Genomic DNA, 20593 nt, shown 5'->3' on the forward strand with positions numbered 1-20593 from the left:
ACTAGTTGGCCTGAGTATCAACTCGAGGACATCTCAGTGTCAACACTGCCACAGCAAGAAAATCTTCCCAAATAACTGTCACTTTCTAAAAACGATACTATTGGACTATCTTCGCTGGCTCTTTAGCTGTCTATGGTCCGGCGTCCAGGCTTGTCCAATGATTTTGCGACGTAGATTGGTTTCGAAGACTACGTACGCTTACGATTTGTAAACGATATAAACTATCGCGCGTGCGTTGTCCCATTATATTCTGGCTAACTACTGAGTCATGATTTTCCTGACACTACTCAGATTTGGTGGTAGACGATAGCCTCTTCAATTTCTCGAATTGTAGTACCTCTTTGCCTTTTGGGAAATAATGCGTCTGAAGAATTTCTTTTCGATTTTTTTTACGAGCCAATGGTGCGCCTAATCTAAAAAAAGGTGTTGCCCACCAAACCTGCAAGTCTGAATAACTATATACCTGTAACGAGAGAGACCACTAAACCTGTGAGGAGTGGCCAAAAAAGGTCTCCTTACAATGGTTGAGTGGCCTATAGCCTCTAGTTTTCTAACATTGTTTTAAATAAAAGTCTGGTTGAACCTTACGGTAGAAAGCTTCACTTAAATTCAGCGCTCACGCTGTTAAGTGAAGCGTGTCTTATCAAATTTGCTTTCGCGCAACTAAGCGGTGATCGCAACCGTATCGATGACCACGAAGTCGACGAAGAAGAAGACGGTAAGTCAGCGACGAAGTGCTCCGAAAAAAGTCGAATTGAAGCCGAAACAATCGAAGAAAAATTTGGCCTAATTGCGACAACTGACCGAATAACTTGCAAAGGAAAAAACGGGAAGCCGAATGGGAGTCTAGGGGGAAAAAACCACCCAACCCCAGGGGACCCGTTAATTAATTTAACTACAGTTAAGTTAAGCCGAATATGAAGTCCGCTGACTTCTGGCCGAACGTGTGTGCATAAAGTGTGCTTTGTAAGGTTCACCCAGAGCTCTTATTTACCCCCTTCCCCCATTCTCAGCCCACAAGAAAAAGACTAACCATGGCCTCCTGCCCATATTGAAGATGCTTTCTTTGTCTTGAGTGGTCACGGCGAAGCTGAGAGCGGTACTGCTGGTAGTAAGGCGGTAGAAACTAACTAAACGGGGTTGCGGCGGTCTGATCTGACTGGGTACTTTGAAGCTTGAGGTAAGCTGTGGTTCTTGATTTGTGCATGGGAGCGCTGTGGTCTGAGGCTGAACAATGTGTATTGTGATTCTGATGCTGGTCGTTGGGGATGCTGTGGTGCTGGCCGTTTATATTGGACTGGAGCTACTGTGATGGAAAGTTGGTTGGGGCGAATCATCAGGAAGTCAAGGAAAGCTGAAAATAACAAAACAAAGAGACTTAAAGACTTGATCTACCTTGGCTAGTTCGCCATTTCTGTAGAAGTTGAACGAGTTGAAATAATCTTGAAGTTGCACAAATGAAATAAAGTTTATTTTCATGCATCAAGTGGCGTTTTCGTTGGCGTTGCCGTCATCGCTGTTTAAACTTCAGGGCGCATTTTGTCATCTTTTAAAAGAGTGGTTTATTTTTAGTTCTTTTTACGTTTGCCATGCAAGCAGTATGGTTTAGAACGCTTTTTTTGTATATTTTATTTCCCATATACCGTAGTTCTTCGTCAGTCAGTTTTTCTTATTAAAATCTAAAACGCACAAAATTTATGATTTCTATTTTCGAGATTTTTTCTTGTTTATAGTCGTCATCATAATTAAATATCAATCCTGACAAACTTCAACTCCAAACCAATAACTGGTGTAATTTCACGGCGATCAGTATCGGAGAATACTATGAAATAGCCGGCTGAAAAAGCGAGGTATGGTCCCTCTAAAACTGTACTGAAACACCTTTTATTAAAGAAAACATTACAAAATTTATTCTGCGATAGAAAGAAAATGGCTAGCCTGAAAGATACAGCCATTCAAAAACTCCAAATTTTACTAAGAAATCTATGGAACGCCGGACGTGACGGACGATTTGTCCGGCGTTCCATACATTTCTTAGTAAATTTTTCAAGTTTTTGAATGGCTGTATCTCGCCTAACATTTGCTTGATTAACACCAAACTTGAGGATGTTGTAAAGTTCGATGTGCTCTTTCTGGCTATGTGGGGGTTGAGTCCCATATCCCATAATACACAGACTTGTACCCAGACCCCCACGGTATGAAATCTGGCAGCTGACTAGTTTCCAGTGCTGCTCATTGAAATGTTTCCTAGCAACAAAGTCAGTTTATTATTATGCGCATGCGTGACCCTCTGTTTTCCGAAACAATGTTTCCTCGTTTAGCCACCGGGGCAGCAAAACATTTTGTTTGCTTCCCGCTAATTTAGCCACCTCGAAAAACATAACAAGAAACAATGTTTCCGAAACAATGTTTCCGAAACAATGTTTCCTAGTTTAGCCAGGCCATTAGTATGCATTGTATCAGTGGTGTACCGTCATTAACGGTTGAGGGTAATCAAAATAATGCATTACGTTGTCAAAATTATCTTTAAAAAAGTTAGGTAGCTTGCGCCTGGGACAAATTTCACTCCTTGTTTGTGATTTTTTTTTTTTTATTTTATTCTATTTTTTTATTTTTAGTTGGAGTGTCGAACACTTTCCAATCAGGCGGCTTGTCGCTTGAGGCTGATATTTGCATTTAAAAAGTATCAGTGCTCAAATGTTACTTTACTATGAAATTATAAAAAAAAAAAAGCTAGCTCAAATGATTTTAAAATTATTTTTGGTAAACGTTTAACCATAGGATCAAATTCTGTTATAATAGATCTATTCACAGTGAAATATTTAACAAGTAGATTATGTCGATTATGCGTGATGAATTTTTTCTTAGTTATTTTAGCGCCTCGTTTTTTACTCAAAACATTTAACTTCCCAGGTTCAATAATATTGCAAGATAATAGATCGATTCTCCGTAAAAATCCCGTCAGGCTTTCTGAATCGTAGTGATCTTGCATTGGCGTGCGTTTCTCAAAAGTCCCGATACTCTTTCGGATCCAAAAAAACATTTTACATGCACAACGTTCATTATCAGAAATGCGAGTTTTGATAATTTTGAGTGAGGTAAAACGTTGAAAACTTCACAAGATAAAGAAACAAATGGGGCTAGTTTACACGGAAAACTACCACCGATCCGTACAAAACTGATTTCAAAAATGCCGTGCCGAATCCCGGTGATAAGCCCACTAGGGTATAGGCTTAGCTATTTGTAAACAGAAATTTTATTACGGTTACCGAACCTCCCGCCTCCCGTTAATAACCCTCAACCTTCTTCCGCTTATAGCCCCATCTGTATGCAAACAGCCCCTCCCCACCCCTTTCTAAGGCCGTATCGAGGTTTTCATCCTTCACTGACTAAATCTGGTCAGTTCCCGGCCTGAATACAGCGGGGCAATCGGAGTTAAACTTAGTGTCACTCTACAAGAGGTATGTACACTTATTCTTGTTGGATGGATGGAAAATTTTGAATTCCTGTAGGCTATTTTCATCAGCAAATAATTGATTCTGCGATCTATTTTTTACATAGCATGGGGTTGCTTTTCTTCGCTTGATAACAATCGAAGCTAATTATTTTAGAAGAGAATTTGGTACACTGAATACCAGACGAATATTGGCCTGCTTGAAATAAATTCTTTGTCGACTGGGGGGTCGGTGTGCTTAGCCTTCCGGCGCCGGTACGGTACGTTTATGGCGATTACTTCAGGCCAAAAAAAATATCTTTTGCGGTAGTAATTACTTATGATCATCTCTTCCACGTGAAGGTTAAAAGCTACTGACCAAACAAAATATAGTATACTTTGATACGTAGATGCTATCAAGATTCTTCAAAAAGATTTTTTGTCCCTCAGTTTTGTTTTAGACTTTTATTTATACCATTAGCTTAAAGTTAGCTTGTAAAAACATTTTTAACCTTTAATCGTTGATAAGCGTTTTCCCGCCTTCTAACAACCGGGTGCGCGGATCCTGGGCAGCATTTCAACAAACACAGAAAGGAAGCAACTCTTATTTTACACAAACCCCTGTCTGTTTTATCGGTGAACCATTGCATGCTATAATTTCAAACTGATTGTTCACTAACTGATAGAAAATAAGGCAATTTACTCTTCGCGAATTTCCGCATAAACTCATGACCATTTTCGCTGTTTTCTAGTACTGTACATCTAAGTTTTGACGGTCTAGAAAAATAATGCTAGACTTTCTCTCATTACTTCGCCTCTCTTTTCTGGTTTTGGAGGTCCGTTGAGGTGGGACCGTTCGTTTACCTGGTAAGAAACGTTCGAATGTTGACTTGTGACCTAAAACCTTGCACAAATCTTGCCAGTTGATACATGTCGATTTCGTGCACTATTTGTGTAATTCTTCCCCATTTTTTGACCTCTTTTTTTCCACGAACCGCATTCTCGTCCCCAAGGGTCTCTCGGTTTACAGTTGTCGCTCGATTCAACCGCTGACCGAAACCCGTAATGGCACTGGTAACGAGGATCCTCAACCTTCTTGGACTGTTATTTTAACTCTCTCTGGTCGAACCGGGCTTTTTTCCTCTCTGGGGCCGGGGGAGGAGGTTACGTCCCCTCCTCCAGAACTCTGAGAATATTAAAGCTATAAACTTTTACACGTGAGTTTATATTTAGACTTTTAAGAAGCAATATGTTTTTAAGCTAAGATATTTTCTCTTCAAAGAAAATATAAACGTGATAGCTACTGTGCCTATTTATAGTATCCAGTCGGATGGAGGGATTTCACGCATTGTTTTGGCTGCCACTGCCCGGGTGAAATGGCGATGCGCATGCGTAAGGCACTGGCCAGGCCGTGGGTTGGTGTCCGAGTGTGTCACTTGCTTTAATTGATTGTCTTATTGTTTTAACCCTCTGAACTGCACGGTTAAATTTTTTATTGTCACATGAGGACCCAAGTGCGAATAATCCACTGGGTTAGGAAAGTCTGGGCCGGTATAACAATCTATTTTTCAGCCCGTCAGTCCCTCTTAAGACTGAAACGCGCAGTCTTCGGACGAAAATCTGGAACTAGCAAGGAAATAGCAGGTGAGACTGGGGAGAGGGCGCGTAAATCTTCCGCGCGAGAATTCACCCTTACGGAGTGAATAATTTAAAAAGAGGATCAACGACTGATGACAGAAGTCTTTTCACTCGAATATCCAGCTTACAAACAGAATCCAGTGCATTCTTCTGTCAATAAAATTAGAGTTGATTTTGTGGACATAGCAAAACAAAATTGACTGACACTCCCAGTCGCTGTTTGATGTTCAATAATGTTTAAAAACGTTATTGAATGTCCTTGTCCATACCAATAATTATTCAGGACAGCTCTATCTACATGAAAGCGGCTCATAAATTTAGATATAACATTGTCGATTAAGGCGACATTTAAGGCACACGTCATTTACGTAGTTACATTCCAAATTTTCTTTCTGCTTTTCCCTAGAAGTAATAAACTGCGTAAAAATATCCAGTTTGTTTTAGTTGGTACTGTCCTTAAGAAGTTTCTTGGGCCTTCTGGAGATGCGCAGAAGGTATGCGCAGTAGCAAAAAAGGCACCGTCCATAACACTGTTTGATTTCTCACTTGCCACCCATCCCCACTGATCCCACTCCCCCCCCCCCCCCCCTTACCCCTAAACTCTGACTGAATTACTCCAGGTCACATTTGCTAGTGCTGTAACTGTGATATAGATTTATTATCTGTACTGTGCGAGGCAATGGATCAACAGCAGGCAACTTCAGACTCTTTTTCACGACTGAAAAGAATAATCAAGCCCATACCCTATTAAAACCGCTCGCCTCCATAAAACTGTAAAGGAGTTGGACAATGAACCTTAATTTTAACATTGCAAAACTATTAATCAAAAGTACCTTGGAAATTACAGTTTGTCTACGTTTAGTGATTTTAGAGAAATTCAGTACATTTTTTAATCTGTATAAATGATTTTACGTTAATATTTTACATTAAAATCACTGTAGCAAATGAATAATCAACTAACCAATTTGCTATCAAAGAAAACATGTTAAAATTTTATTCACACAGAAATTGATGAAAAACTACCCAGTTCATTTTCAATGCACACTTGTACTTGATAATCGTGAGCTCCCAATAGATTAATAATTAGAACTGAATTGTTCATTTTCGATTTCACTTAAATCGATCACTGGGTGCAAGGTATTGTTCGCGTTCCAAGTTTAACAACTAATTTGAATCCACCATTTTGGCTGGCTTAAAATGACTCAAGTTTAGTATTACGCTTTAAACAATACATTTCTTAAAATAACACATGTAAACCAATCGGTTGAATCAAGTAAGATTCTTCAAACCATTTCTATGTTGTTATTTAGGCTCCGTAGCAGGAGGGCCTGTGAGGGAAAAGAGGAGAACTCTTTTATGTCACGTGAATTCCTCGTTCCCTAATATCGCGTCCACTATAAACGCAAGCGTCTCTGATACATGCAGGCTACTTTTTACATGCACTTTATAAAGGCGTTGTCTTCTGTAATTCACTCAAGTATATATATGGCAAAATAGTAAACTTTAGAACATATTATAAAAAATCTTCCCGCTCGAACAAAGAAAAAACCTAAGCGGCATGCTTCGTGAATATTTGAATGAATCTTTGTTTTCTGTTTTATATTTGTTGTTGTTTTTGTTTGTTTGTTCGTCTTTGTTGTTTTTGTTTTTGTTTTTTATTTTTTTCTCTTTTTCATTCCCGAGCTTTCACTAAAATCTTTCCTTTCAACAGTGAACATCAGTTGAATTCTGCCAATCAATTTGGTCTTCAAATTCCATTATTCCTACAAAGTCATGTGACCATACCTTAAAAACCAACTCAGTGTTCGTGTACCTTTGTTACATTATTACACACATTAAGTGTAAAGTATTTTAAGTAAGTAATTACATGATTAAGTTTGAAGTTAGTATTCATTTGGAATATCCACTGTGGCTGGCTTTCCGTCGCACATGACGGGAGGAGTTGCGAACAAATCAAATAGAGGCCAAAACTCGTTTATTTACAGGTCAGGTTACAGCACATGCCGTTACAATCATGATTCCCGGGATAACAATCTGCGTGACAAAAGAATACTTGCTATAACTAATCTTGAAAACTAGTGTGAAAAATAAACCAAAAAATTTTCCGTACAACACTTCTCGAACTGCTCTTACCGTTTAGGCCGTTTGAAAGGACAGCAAACATCCGATGAACTACGATTACTGCGATTACTGCATAAATATCAAACTATATGTGAACAAAAACAAAATGGCGGGTCGCTCGCAAAGAAAAACAGACGCGGCAGCTAAGCACTTGCAAAACAAACCGCTGACTGCACAGCGCTGCAGTCACATGGCTGGCTCCCCTAATTGTTGCCTAACAATTACTTTACTTAGTGTCCACGCTAGAGAGTTCAACAAACTAAACGTTCATAGACAGTCACTCGTGTCTTCTTCACTTGTCAAAGACACCTCACTGAGTAGTTGGCTCCTCGTAGGGGAATCCCTTGGTCTCCTTGCTGCTTGTGTCAACTTCCTCTTCGCCTTCGGAGGGTACCAGTAAAACGAGTTTGTGGATTGGTCTATCCAGGAAAGTAGCAGGTTTTTGACGTCTGTTTTCGACGTCTACAGGCTGTCAAGCCCTCCATCCGCTTTGACGATTTTAAGCTTTCTGACACATCCGTCGTCACTGGGGAAGACTTGAACGACTCGTGCAAGAGGCCATCGATTACGTGGTCCTTCGTCCTCCTTAGACAAGACTACATCTCCAACTGATAAGTTCCTTCTGGGATATCTCCACTCGTTCCGCGACTGCAGACTTTGAAGAAACTCGTGGCGCCATCTAAGCTAAAACTGATTGGCGAGATACTGTGCTCTGCGCCACCATTTGCGGGACTACAAATCTGCTCTCTGGAACTTTCCCGGAGGCGGAAGTACAACCTTTGGTTTGAAAGTGAGTAGATGGCTGGGTGTAAGTGGTTCGGGTGCCTCTGGGTCATTCAGGTCATTCGTAGAGAGGGGTCTGGAGTTAACAATACATTTCGCCTCAGTTATGAAGGTTCTAAAGGCTTCATCGTCCAACCGGGTTCCGGCATTTAGAAGTAGCGTCTCCAGTGCTGTACGAACAGTACGGATTACCCTCTCCCATGTACCACCCATGTGGCTCGCATGCGGCACGTTCATCCGATATGCTATCCACTCACAACCATTTTCCACCAAGCTCTCTTGTAGTCTCTTCTGATCCAGTTCCTCTAAGGCAGCTTTCAGCTCATTCTGTGCCCTTACAAAGTTTATGCCTTGGTCACAGCGGAGCTGTCTGACTGGACCACGACGATTTAAGAAATGGCTCAGCGCGTTGATGAATGAACTGGTGCTTAACGAGTTAGCTGTTTCTAAGTGAACGCCTCTGCTGGCCATGCAGCTGAAAATAACACCGTAACTCTTAACTTCACTTCTCTTCTCCTTGATCAGGAATGGTCCAAAGAAATCTACAGCACAGTATGAGAAAAGAGCTGAAGGTTCAACTCCATCCAAAGGCAAGTCGGCCATCTTCTGAAATTGCAGGGGCCCACGTACTTTTCTGCAAGTAACACACTTGGAAATACAATTTGACACTGCGGATGATCCACCAATAATCCAGTAGCCTCTCTGACGCAGTTCATTTTGGGTGATTTTTCACCCCATGTGATTCACTTTGGCATGCCAGAATCGAATCAGCAAGTTTGTAACATGGCTTTTACATGGAAGTACCACGGGATGTTATGTCGCAAAGGGAAGGTTAGCTCGTCTGATGCGGCCACCAACGCGAACGATACCATCTTCATCAAGAAATGGATCCAAACGATACAAGCAACTAGACTTCTTGATGGCTAGATTTCTTTCTCTTGCAAGCTTTCTATCTGTTGCCTCTCTAGCTGTGTTAAGTTTCTTTAGGACTTCAATCTCTTCATGGAATTGTTCACGTTGAACAATCTTTAGAACTTCTCCTTCCGCTTCAAGCAGTTCGGTCCAGGTAACTGATACCTTTGGCAAAGGTCTAATGTTCTCACAACCAGTCTGTGTCGTCCACTTCACTTCCCTACTTGCTAATCTGCTCTTCACTCGAAGACACAAGGCTAGTAATTTAAGCAAACGCTGCCAGCTTGAAATGTGAAACAAACGACTCAACATAGACGATTCAGAAGGTTGGGTAGCTGGACTCTCTGCATGAGATGTGAACACGACAGCTTTCGTCACTTCAGGATCAGACTCGGTTACTTGAAATTCTTCTCTCTTCTCAGGCTGAAAAGTCCCATTCTTCCAAAGGAATGGTGGTCCTGCTACCCAATTGTTTCCTTGAAGCAGTTGTGATGCTTTAAGGCCACGCGAGGCATGATCTGCGGGGTTAACTTCAGTACTGACATACAACCAAGAATTCGGTTTCGTGACATCACGAATTTGCTGCACGCGACTTGCCACGTACACGTGGAACCTTTTAGCTTCATTGTTGACATAACCCAGGACAATTCTACTGTCTGTCCAGAAATGTTCTTTAATGTCCGTGTACGACAATTCTTCGCGAGGAAACTCATCATTTTCGCTGAAATAGTAGCGGTTGCCAACTCAAGCCTCGGCACAGTGATTTGTTTCAAAGGGGCCACTCGGGCATTTCCAATGACGAAAGAACAGTGTACTTTGTCCTCCACATCAATTAGTCTAACATACGAACACTGCCCATATCCCTCAAGACTGGCATCCGAGAAATGGTGTAACTCGCAGGCTTTAACACGACCAAAGTTCTCGGGCTTAAAGCAACGTTGAATTTGCAGCTGGTCAAGAGTCAGAACATCCCGACGCCATTTCTCCCACTGACTTCGAAGACTATCTGGAACTGGGCTGTCCCAATCAAGTTTGTCCCGGCACATTTGCTGTAGAACTTGCTTACCCTTCAAGGTAACTGGGGCAACGAAGCCACCAGGATCGTAAATTGAACAAACTGTGGTCTGAACACCACGTCGCGTAAAGGGAAGTTCACGCAATTCGATGCGAAATTGGAAGCTGTCAGTTTCAATACACCATACAACTCCTAAAGCACGTTCCAAAGGCAATGGATCATTCTTCAAATCCAGCTCTTTCAACCCTTTTGCACGGTCTTCAGAAGGAATCACTTCAAGAACGTCTCTTTTGTTTGACGAGATTTTGTGTAGTCTCAGACCGGCTTTGGCACAGATGCCTTGACTCGCTTTCACAAGAGTAATAGCTTGATCTGCAGTTGGGACTGACGTAAGTCCATCATCTATATAGAAATCTATTCTTATGAACTCAGCAGCTTCTTCACCATACTCTTTCTCTCCATCATCTGCCGCCCTCTTGAGACCAAAATTTGCGCAGCCAGGTGAGCTAACAGCACCGAAAAGATGAACCTTCATCCTGTATTCAACAACTTCATTGGGAGGATCCCCGTCTTTCCACCACAAAAAACGCAGGAGATCTCTGTGTTCCTTTGATACCACAAACTGATGAAACATACTTTTTTATGTCAGTCATAATGGCCACACTTTCCTGTCTGAATCTGCACAAGATCCCTAACAGGGTGTTCATGAGGTCGGGTCCTTGCAGCAAGAAATCGTTAAGAGATACTCCATCATGTTGGGCCGAGCAATCGGACACTAATCTGATCTGATTGGGTTTCCTTGGGTGATAAACACCAGTGTGGGGGATGTAGTTCACCATGCCATCCTGGATTCCAAGACGGTCTGGAGGCACCTCTTCAGCACATAGCGCAATCACATCTTTCATGAACAAGCGATAATCTTCCAAGAACTTCGGTTGTCTCTTAAATCTTGCTAAAAGCTGGCGCCATCTTTTCACAGCTAGTTCACGGTTGAAAGGGAGACAATTTATCTGACTTTAAGGGAAGCGGCATTTCGTAGTGCCCATCAGGTGTCTTAACAATACCATTTTCAAGGATGTTGAGGAACCTCCTATCTTCGGTTGAACAGGGCTTGGTTTTTGCAGAGCACTCTGCAAAGTCTGACTCTAGAACTTTAAGGATGGTCTGTGGGTTGATAAATTCTTTCACTTTTGTTGTGCACGTCACTTCTTTACTATTGCATCGCTCGCAGCCTTGCACACCTTGCCAACTATGCCCCATCCCATAAGAGATCGCTGGCCATACGGGTCATCTTCATCTCCCACTAGGACTTCTCTCGGTCTAACGATACTTGGACAGTTATTGCCGATCAGTAAAGAGATATCTACACTTGGATTGTACGGCATAAGTTCGTCAGCTATAGGGCGAAGATGGTTCCATTTCCGCGCGACGCTGACTTTAGGAATCTGTGAGCGACTGGCAGGAATAATATCACGCTTGAACATCATGGGTAGCTTCACAGCATGCTCCGTTCTAAAGTCTAACACTTCAACTCCACAAATACGATTGCTTGGTACATGCACGTTTCGCTCTGGCACTGTCGTAAGGAGTAAGTCAGTTGGTGGGCCTTGTAAGTTCAATTTCTAACACAGATTCTGTGACACGAAACTCACATTAGACTGATCATCCAGCATCGCGTATTGCAAGACTTCCTTACTCGTTTGGTCAACTTGTCTGACCCACACAGGTACAATCATAGCATGATCTGAACCCCCTTCCTGCTCTGGGATGGTACAAACATTTGTACAGTTCGCAATACTTTCTGTCGGAGTTTTCTGAACATGAAGGCATGAGGGATGATTACCAGAACAGATACGACATTTAAGTCTGTTCCTACAGGAGGCTACTTGGTGCTGACTACTTGAGGCGCATCCAAGACAAAGAAATCTTTTATAAAAGAAGTCCTTTTCCTTGTGTGGCTTTTCCGCAAAACTTCTTACACTCATCTATGTGATGTTGTTCCTTACAAACCAAACAAACTTCAGTCCTTTTCTTGTCACGTTTGGTGGTTTTCTCTTTCTCGCTCAGGGCATTTACATTCTTGTCCTGATCTGATGCTTGGGTTCCAAAGGGAATGGCCTCCTCTCCCCTCGCTAATTTTCGGAATGGTGTTCGAGGTCTCACTTCCTTGGTTTTGGACAGCTCCTCAAGTTCGGGAATGTTTGCTTTCTCTGCACACTCTTTCACAAATGAAGCAAATTCAGAGAAAGTGGGATAATCACCATCTCCCCGAGAGACCCTACACTGTTGAACCATCCCTCTCCACTTATTCTGAATTTGTAAGGCAACTTATTTAGAGTCTTAACGTTCTCCTTCGCGAAGTCCAAGACAGCCAGACTAGGAATGGTCTCTCTGGCGGCAATTATCTTTTGCAGGAAGTCAGAAAGATCTCTTAAACTTTCAGCATCTCTTATGCCAATCTTAGGCCAGTTCTCCAGTTTGTTCATAAAGGCTGTTCCAACTACGTTGCAGTTACCGTACCTTTCCTTTAACAACGACCTTGCAGATTGATAGGTATCCTCAGTTCCAATTAACATATACTGATCAACAACTTGTTTGGGCTTTCCAGAGATATACTGATGCAGAAAATTTAGTTTAATCTGAGCGTCCATTGGTTTGGAATCAATAAGAGCACTGAAGGGACTGTTCCATGTAGGATACTCTAGAGGGTCTCCACTGAACACTGGGGTTGAAATTTTAGGCAGTTGACCAGAGATTGCTAGTTGCCTATTCACTAAATTCTGTTCCACAGTAGCTGCCACCAACTTACTACTAGTTTCAACCAGCTTATCCATTAATCTTTCTAAAACAACAGAGTGTGGTTGAAAGGGTGTGGCATTTGGACTTAATGCACTGTACACTCCATGGTTTACAAGTGGAGAACCAGAAGTGGGTTGGGCCCCATTTATCTGAGTTGAAGAATAGATAGGTTCTTGCTGACCAGGAGAGAGATCACTTTTGCTTGCGACTAGAATTGAATTAAGAAATTTATCCATGTCCTTAGCCTTATCCGCTGCGGGGACAGAGTTAAGATCTTGACCTTCAAGTACATCTTCTCTCTCTGATGAAAGACATACATTAAGCCTTGCTTGATTTTGAGCTAGTTCACTTTGTACTCTTAGTTCCTTCAATTTTCTTTCTTGTTCTAATTTGGTCAACTCAGTTTTCTTGTGTTCTAATACCAGTTTACTTTCTTTCTCTATATAAGCCAGTTTACCTTTTAGAGCAGCTTCCTCCTTTTGTAATTGAATCCTTTCATCTTCAGCATCACTGATGGAACTTAGTTTTGACTTATAACTTTTCCTGGAAACTCCACTTGATACTTTAGACGTTTCAGAACTAGAATCCTCCAAGTGCTGTTCAACAAATTCCAGGTATTTAATTTCTGACCTTATGTCACAATCAAAATTCTTCCACTTTCTTTCTAGTTGATCAATGATTCTTTCAATACCTTCCATACTCCCGCCTGGTTTCACAAAAACCTTAATCTCTTCTACCATGTCTTGAAACTCAGAGTACATAACTTGAGCTTCGCTGAATTCTTTCTTAAATTCTACAAGTTTAGTTGACTGACTTCGCTTCAACAGAGTACCTCTCATAACCTTGACCAGATCACATTTCTTGGTTCTCAAGTTGCTTGTCTTTAAGTCGACTTGGTACAAATACCTTTTTTCTGTCGGTGTTCGCTCCCTAGACTCTTCGCTTTCTTCTTCCAGTGCCACTTTGGCCTGGTCTTCGGATCCGGTGTATGACATTTGCAGACTGCAGTCTGCAGTTGCAGACTGCAGTCTGCAGTTGCAGACTGCAGACTGCAGAACGCAGACTGCAGACTGCAGACCACAGACTGCTAACTGCAGACTGCAGACTGTAAATTGTTTTCACCAGTTGTAATTACTCTGTGGTAAGTGTATACATAACACTGTATACTTTCGAAAATTCTCAGACCAGTGCAATAATTTATTTAGGGGCGAGATATTATAAGCTTAACAAATCTCTAAGATTTTGGTTCTCACACTGAATACGCGCATTACTCATTTCATAACCAGCATCACTTTAAGAATTATACCAAAACTACCCACTAGAGCCTTTACATGATGTTATTTCCTTCGCGAAAAAACATTGGTACGGTGCGTGTTAACACAAAATGGTTCTGCGAGCGGTGTTCATATTATTAATTGCGGATCGAGCGGATAGCGTCTATTACACATGGTTTCTCATTCACAGTATTTAGATTCCTTCCACATCACAAATACGGCCAACGATTTATTTGTATTTTAGGGTTTAGTTCATTTCTGCTATATTCTATCATTCCACAGACAAATTGCTCAAACAAATCGGATGTTTATATTCTGTTTCAATATTCGCTTCCCGCACGCCGTACAAACAACGGGTTAGACGTTCTTGTGCAATATCCCACCGCATTCCGAACTTTCTTTGCTGAAGAATTACTTAATAGACAAGTCGGCTTCTTGTTATTATCATACAACGATAAAGACAACTTGAGAACGAGGCTGTTGTAACTTGACGCGGGAAAATCAACCTCGTACCCAGGGCCCCAGGCCAAGGCTGATTTCCAATTTTTTTTGACGTTGATTTATTGATGATGACGTCACCTTTATTCTTATGTTTCAATGTGTATTATTTTACAATTAACAGTCTGCAGTCTGCAAATGTCATACACCGCTTCGGATCTTGCTTCTTTGGAAGTAGACATGACATCCATTTCTTCAAACGATTGTTATTGTGGCTGGCCTCCCGTCGCACATGACGGGAGGAGTTGCGAGCAAATCAAATAGAGGCCAAAACTCGTTTATTGACAGGTCAGGTTACAGCACATGCCGTTACAATCCTGATTCCCGGGAGAACAATCTGTGTGACAAAAGAATACTCGCTATAACTAATCTTGAAAACTAGTGTGATAAATAAACCGTACAACACTTCTTAGACTGTTCTTACCCTTTAGGCCGTTTGAAAGGACAGCAAACATCCGATGAACTACGATTACTGCGATTCCTGCACAAATATCAAACTACATGTGAACAAAAACAAAATGGCGGGTCGCTCGCCAAAGAAAAACAGACGCGGCAGCTAAGCACTTGCGAAACAAACCGCTGACTGCACAGCGCTGCAGTCACATCCACTATAACTGAGCTTCTACAAACTTCCAAAGCCCGCCATAAAAGTTCCGTCCGCGGTCTTCAGATTTTGAACACGCAGTAAACACGCACATTTGAATAAAGTTTCCTAATTTAAACCATCAATAAGGTTGTCTTTAACAGTTCTAGTGCTTATTTTAAGACAGATATTTTTTTCGCGTTAATATCGGTCACTAAAATCCGTCCATCTGGTGTTGTAGCTACCCCATAGGGAAATTGTAGCTCAGTAACAGTTTTTCCACTGAAAGAACCTTCCACTGAAAACTGAACAATTCGTTTATTGACAGCATCACAAACAAGAATGTTATGATGATCGCCACATTTCTCAACGCACAGATCCAGGGGCCAGTTCAACTGTCCGTCACCTTTGCCTTTTTCTCCGATCTTGTGCAGAAACTTCCCTGAACGATCAAAGATTTTTAAACAGCTGTTTTTTGAGTCACAAGCAATGAACATGTTTTCATGAAAAATACATCCAGTGGGACAGCTTAGTTTTTCTGAGTCGCTATCTCCAAATGTAAACACTGGTTCACCATTCTTTGTGAAGACCTGAATTCTGTTGTTGTTGTAGTCGGCTACAGCGACGCGTCCTTCACCGTCCATACAAACGCCTCCTGGATGCTTCAACTCGCCCTCTCCTGTCCCCTGCTTTCCAAAAGCTTTTACAAAGTTCCCAGTGTGTACATTAAACTGCTGAATGCGGTGATTGTACTCATCCGTCACTAGAATATGGTCGTCATTAAGATATGTTACACCAGCTGGGTGGTTAAACTGCCCAGCATTTCCTCCTTTGCTGCCAAATTTTCGCAGATACTTTCCTTCCTTATCGAAGGTCAGGATACAATGACCATTCCAGTCAGTTACAACAATCAGCCCTTTACTGTTCACTGCAATCCCATATGGACTTTTAATAATTTTTCCTTTGAAATCCAACTCGCCCACAATTTCAAATCGTCGTTCCTTCACCTGTACAATGAAAGGACTCTGATGAAGATTGTCTCCGTTTATAGTCACTTTCATGTTGTACGTGCCCGGAACTTTAGGAGTAAACTTCACCAGGAAATTTCCATCTTCTCTTTGGATGGTCGTCATACTTCCTACTCGTTCAGCGGGTTCCACGAGAATTTCAACGTGAAATGTTCCTTGAACTTCATTAATTAGTTTTGGAGAGATGATCAACTCTGTTTCGACACCAGCTTGGAAATCTTGAGTCAGTCCTTCTACAATTGGTTCGCTGAATGCAATGACACCGAGGTTCAAATTCTCTGCTTCGGCAGTCGAAATAAACTTCACAAATGAGGTTACCGGAAGCGCCGGGAGCTGGATCTTGTTAAGATCTTCAAACCGCTTCTCCAGGTTTTTCTTGCTTTGCATGATATCTGAACTTGAGCTTCTTTGAACTAGGTTGCTAGCAAACTCGACTGCTTGATTCATTTGTTTGACTAACGACTGTACTTGTGCTTTAGCGGCGTTTAATTTCTCATTTCTCGACACTCGCGTGTTCTCGATGGCGGTGATGGCCTCCCGCTCGCGTTCTCGAATCTTGTTGATCATTTGTTCGGCTGTTTGGGAAACTTTCTGTTTAGCGGCCATGGAGTTAGTTTCCAGATCAACAGCTGTTTGCTCAAACTCACGAATCACATCACTGAAGACTTTGCTCTTTTCTTTGATCAGCTCTGCTCCCGTCATAATTTTGGCTTTCTCGCCATCAGCTGCTTTGTCAAGCGGATCAACAGTATGATTCTTGTGATCCGTGTTTATGCAGGTCTGGCACACACAAGTCTGGCAATCGATGCAAAAAAACCTCGTTACCTCTCGCTCATGGTACTGCTGAGAGCAAAACGATTGTCGCTTTAGAAGAGCCTCGTAGTCTTGGGCTTGAAAGTGTTTTATTGGTCTGACTTTATGTCCTTCAAACGCGACATTTCTTAGAAGTTCATGTGCGTTTACGCAGTCGGGGCACATCAATTTTCCGCATTCGAAGCAAAAGCTTGTCTCAGCGCTCTTTTTCCTGCAGTTGCCACAATTAATCTCGCTTCCATCGCCACTCTGCTGTACAGCGAGAACACCTAGCAAACTATTCTGAAGAAAGCCGGTCGGCAATTTATCGAAGCTGTCAGGGACGCCAACTTGGGCCTGGCACTCAGGACAGCGAAATTGTCCATGTTGCTGGGTTGTTAGAGCGTGCCTCTTCAAACATTCGCAACAGAAGGTGTGCAGGCATGTTATTGTCTTGGGTTCGGTGAAAGTATCCAAACAAATCGAACATGTGACGTGTTCTTTTAGGTTTTTCAAGAGAAATTCCATCGCAAATGCGAAACGAGATCGTGAAATCATACACATCCAACTATTGTTTATAATTCCGAGAAATCGGGATGTATTTGATAGCCAGACAGATCAATTTCTACCTAACCTTGTGGCCTCAAAACAGCTTTATGTGTGGAGTGCCTTGTTGCATGACAGAAGTTCTAGTTGCGTGATTTATTTATCTCTGTCTTCTTTGCAGGCCTTTCTTATTTGTGCGAGAGCGAAAAACAAGATGGAGGAATCGAGCTCAAAGCGCGAAGTGTTGTGGAAAGGGAAGTTTTATAATGCGAGTGTTTAAAATTTAGGCCCCGTTCATATGGAATAAAGTTGTCCCGGGTAGAAGGGTCACTCGTCTACCCGAGCTACCCTGGGCGAGCCAACATTTTCAACATTTCCTTACAAAACTTGGCGAACCGTTTACACGAAAAACAAAAAGTTGGCTCGGCTGGAAGGGTAACCCACCTAGCCGGGCCAACTCCATATAAGCACTAGCCGGGTCAACTCTGTCAAGGCGAGACAATCAGAGCATGCACGAGCGCTGTTAGCTCAGGAAAAGGGGTCAACTTTTTTCTCACATAAACACTCGCTGAAGTTGACTCGGTTGGGAGGCTGACCCTGTTTCCCGGGACAATTTTTCTCCATATAAACGGGGCCTTAGTGTTTGTCCTGTGTTACACTTCCTTTGTTTGCTTCAGCAGTAAAAGTGGTTACGGAATTCCCTCCAAACTTCGTTGCCAGTATCTCTCGGAAAGAACAACAACCTGGGAACGACGTTGAAGTTAACCATGTTTGACCGCTGAGTTTTAGCAGTCTTTTTTCTTTTGCCAATTCGTGTTAGAGGAAACGAACAGCGAGGTCACGTGCTCTTATCTCAATGTTCATTCTCGATAGGTATCTGAGGAAAAAAAGACCAAATGTGCAGAGCACAAAAATTTACCGAGGGAGTGGAGGTTGCAGGAGCGGGGGATAGGAACTCTCTCTTCCCATTCCACACTCAAGGCTGGGCAGGATTTTTCTCTTCTTAGGTTTCGCGCTTCGTGTCATTGAAAATTAAATTTGCCACCCTTTTCTGTCGCACTTTGTAATAATCATCACACTTTGTAATAAAACTGTCACACTTTGTAATAACACTTGTCGCACTTTGTAATAAAATAGCTGTCACGCTTTGTAATAACAAGTTGTCGCACTTTGTAATAAATTAAGCTGTCGCACTTTGTAATACGTTTTGCTGGGTATGTGCTGCTGGCCTCTCAGAGCCCCTTCCCCATTATAGTCTATTTTGTGGCCAATTATAGACCCCGTTTTGGTCACTTTCAGTGGGAAAATGTTGCGATCCCAGCTAAGTCACTTTCTATTCATTCATCTACTTTCAAGAACGAAAAGTAATGCGAGGTGATTGTTACATTTAATAAACAACAACTTTCTGGACTTTTTAACCGAGACCATTTTCAATCCCTACTTAACAAAATTTTCTTACCCCAAAAATCCGAAAATGTGCGACGCCATTCTAGTAACTCTATTGAAAATGCAACCCCATTCTGGGAAAACCGAGCTCGCAAAGTGCCTCAAGAAATTTAACTCCCTGGTGGGCGAGTCTTCGTCTTTAAGTTCATCATACCTTGGCTGTACGATTGACGCCACTGTATGTTTAAACATAACCACGTTAGGCTGGTGATCGCAATTCTATCTCCAAAATGTTCTTGTCACCTTCTCTTCATGTACACGACCGTCCTCCTCGGTGCCTTCAAGATACTCTTCCATCTCCTCTGTTAGATCTACAACTGTTACTTGTTGTTCCTCATTTTTAAGCAGGTATTAGACAACTTCCTTGAATGCAGAACTTTTCACTATGTCAAATGCCTTGGTTGTCCTCGTGTCTTGCATAGCTTAGCGCCATTATCCAAGTCAGTACTGCACTGCTTTGGTATGTTCTTGCCTGTTCGAAAGTTGATGCTACAGGTCTGGTGGTAGACAGCATCTGCGGCGTGAAAATCTCGGAGGTATTCAAGGCGACCTAATACAGTTTGCGACCAAATCATCACTTCTTTCTCTACACGTTTTCAAAAATGTTTCTTAGAATTCCTTCGTACGGGAATAACATCAAACCCCTCCCTTTGTATTTAGCAGATTGACCACAGAAAACGCAATGTTCACTAGAATTAAATTTTAGCTCTGTTGAGCGGCGTCTTGCAGTGTCCTTAGCTACCTCATCATCTGGTGTGGAGCTAGGGTTTTTAGGCCTAATAAGATTAAGAGGGCATGTCTGATGAACGTTATGGCCAGGCCAAGCGCCAAGTGAACTGTTTACTTGATTGTAAAAACCGCCTTTCACAAATAAAAGGATATCAATATTATGTCCAATCAGAAGCCTGATACGACAGTTTTCACCAACGAAGAAAGTCATATCGGTTTTTCCCGCCTCTGTAGTTTGTTCATTGTGATCCCTTAAATACAAATTTGCTTTACATGATCGCATGAATGGAAGTAAAAAGGGCGGCTCCAAACAACAAAACGACTTGGATTAACCGAGAATTCCTTTAAGAACCACAAGCTACAACTCAGTAAATATTTTAAGCTTGAACAACTTCAAAATCACAAACATTTCCTGGTTGGAAAGTTCAAAAATCCAATCACCCATTTAGAACCCGAGATACGGGTGTCGAAAGATATATTACTGAATTTTTTAAACAAGCCGAAGACTGAAAGAAAGAATAAAGGAAGCCGTAGCTCGAGAATGAAAGAAATTAATCTTTGGCGCCATCACTTTATTCACGTTAACTTCAGCTATACAGAAAAATGATAATAAGGCGATGATTCGGTACTGTTGTAATTGTTAATTTAGCTTCAAGTTGACTTAGCATATTCTTAAACTTTTCATCTGGATGGGAAATGCAAGGCCGTAGCTAGCGGAGGGGCAAGGGGGCAGTTGCCCCTAAAAAACAAATCAGAGATTGTTTTAACGTCATCTCTTTCTGGAGTGTTAAGTGTAGATAGTTTGAACTTCACTGTGATTAGTTTACCTTTGTAACTTTCCACAACTGACTCGCTCGTCTTGATGAAACAGCAAGCAAAAGGAAAGCGATTCAAAGACAAAAGACCATTTCTAGCCCCCTATATATTTTGTCCATGTGGTTGTCAAGTTTTGGGAGAGGTTATGGTTCCAGATAGAGACAATTGCTCAGGTTGTGG

The 20593-nt window shown here is 41.8% G+C and overlaps 3 protein-coding genes across 3 annotated transcripts; all 3 read right to left on the bottom strand.

Moving 5' to 3' along the window:
* Positions 1-7924: 7924 nt before the first annotated feature.
* LOC146482669 (uncharacterized) lies at positions 7925-8578 on the bottom strand. The gene has a single exon (XM_085106946.1). The coding sequence runs from the start codon at positions 8576-8578 to the stop codon at positions 7925-7927; it is 654 nt and encodes a 217-aa protein (XP_084963072.1).
* Positions 8579-8788: 210 nt separating this feature from the next.
* On the bottom strand, positions 8789-10437 carry LOC146482670 (uncharacterized). Its single transcript, XM_085106947.1, has 2 exons — positions 9734-10437; positions 8789-9608 (listed from the first exon to the last, which is right to left on the bottom strand). The coding sequence occupies exons 1-2, from the start codon at positions 10435-10437 to the stop codon at positions 8789-8791; spliced, it is 1524 nt and encodes a 507-aa protein (XP_084963073.1).
* Positions 10438-14534: 4097 nt separating this feature from the next.
* On the bottom strand, positions 14535-17533 carry LOC146482671 (E3 ubiquitin-protein ligase TRIM45-like). The gene has a single exon (XM_085106924.1). The coding sequence runs from the start codon at positions 17438-17440 to the stop codon at positions 15230-15232; it is 2211 nt and encodes a 736-aa protein (XP_084963050.1). The 5' UTR covers positions 17441-17533; the 3' UTR covers positions 14535-15229.
* Positions 17534-20593: the final 3060 nt, after the last annotated feature.

This window comes from Pavona decussata, unplaced genomic scaffold, assembly GCF_977016875.1.
Source record: "Pavona decussata unplaced genomic scaffold, jaPavDecu1.1 SCAFFOLD_45, whole genome shotgun sequence".
Classification (NCBI taxonomy): domain Eukaryota; kingdom Metazoa; phylum Cnidaria; class Anthozoa; order Scleractinia; family Agariciidae; genus Pavona; species Pavona decussata.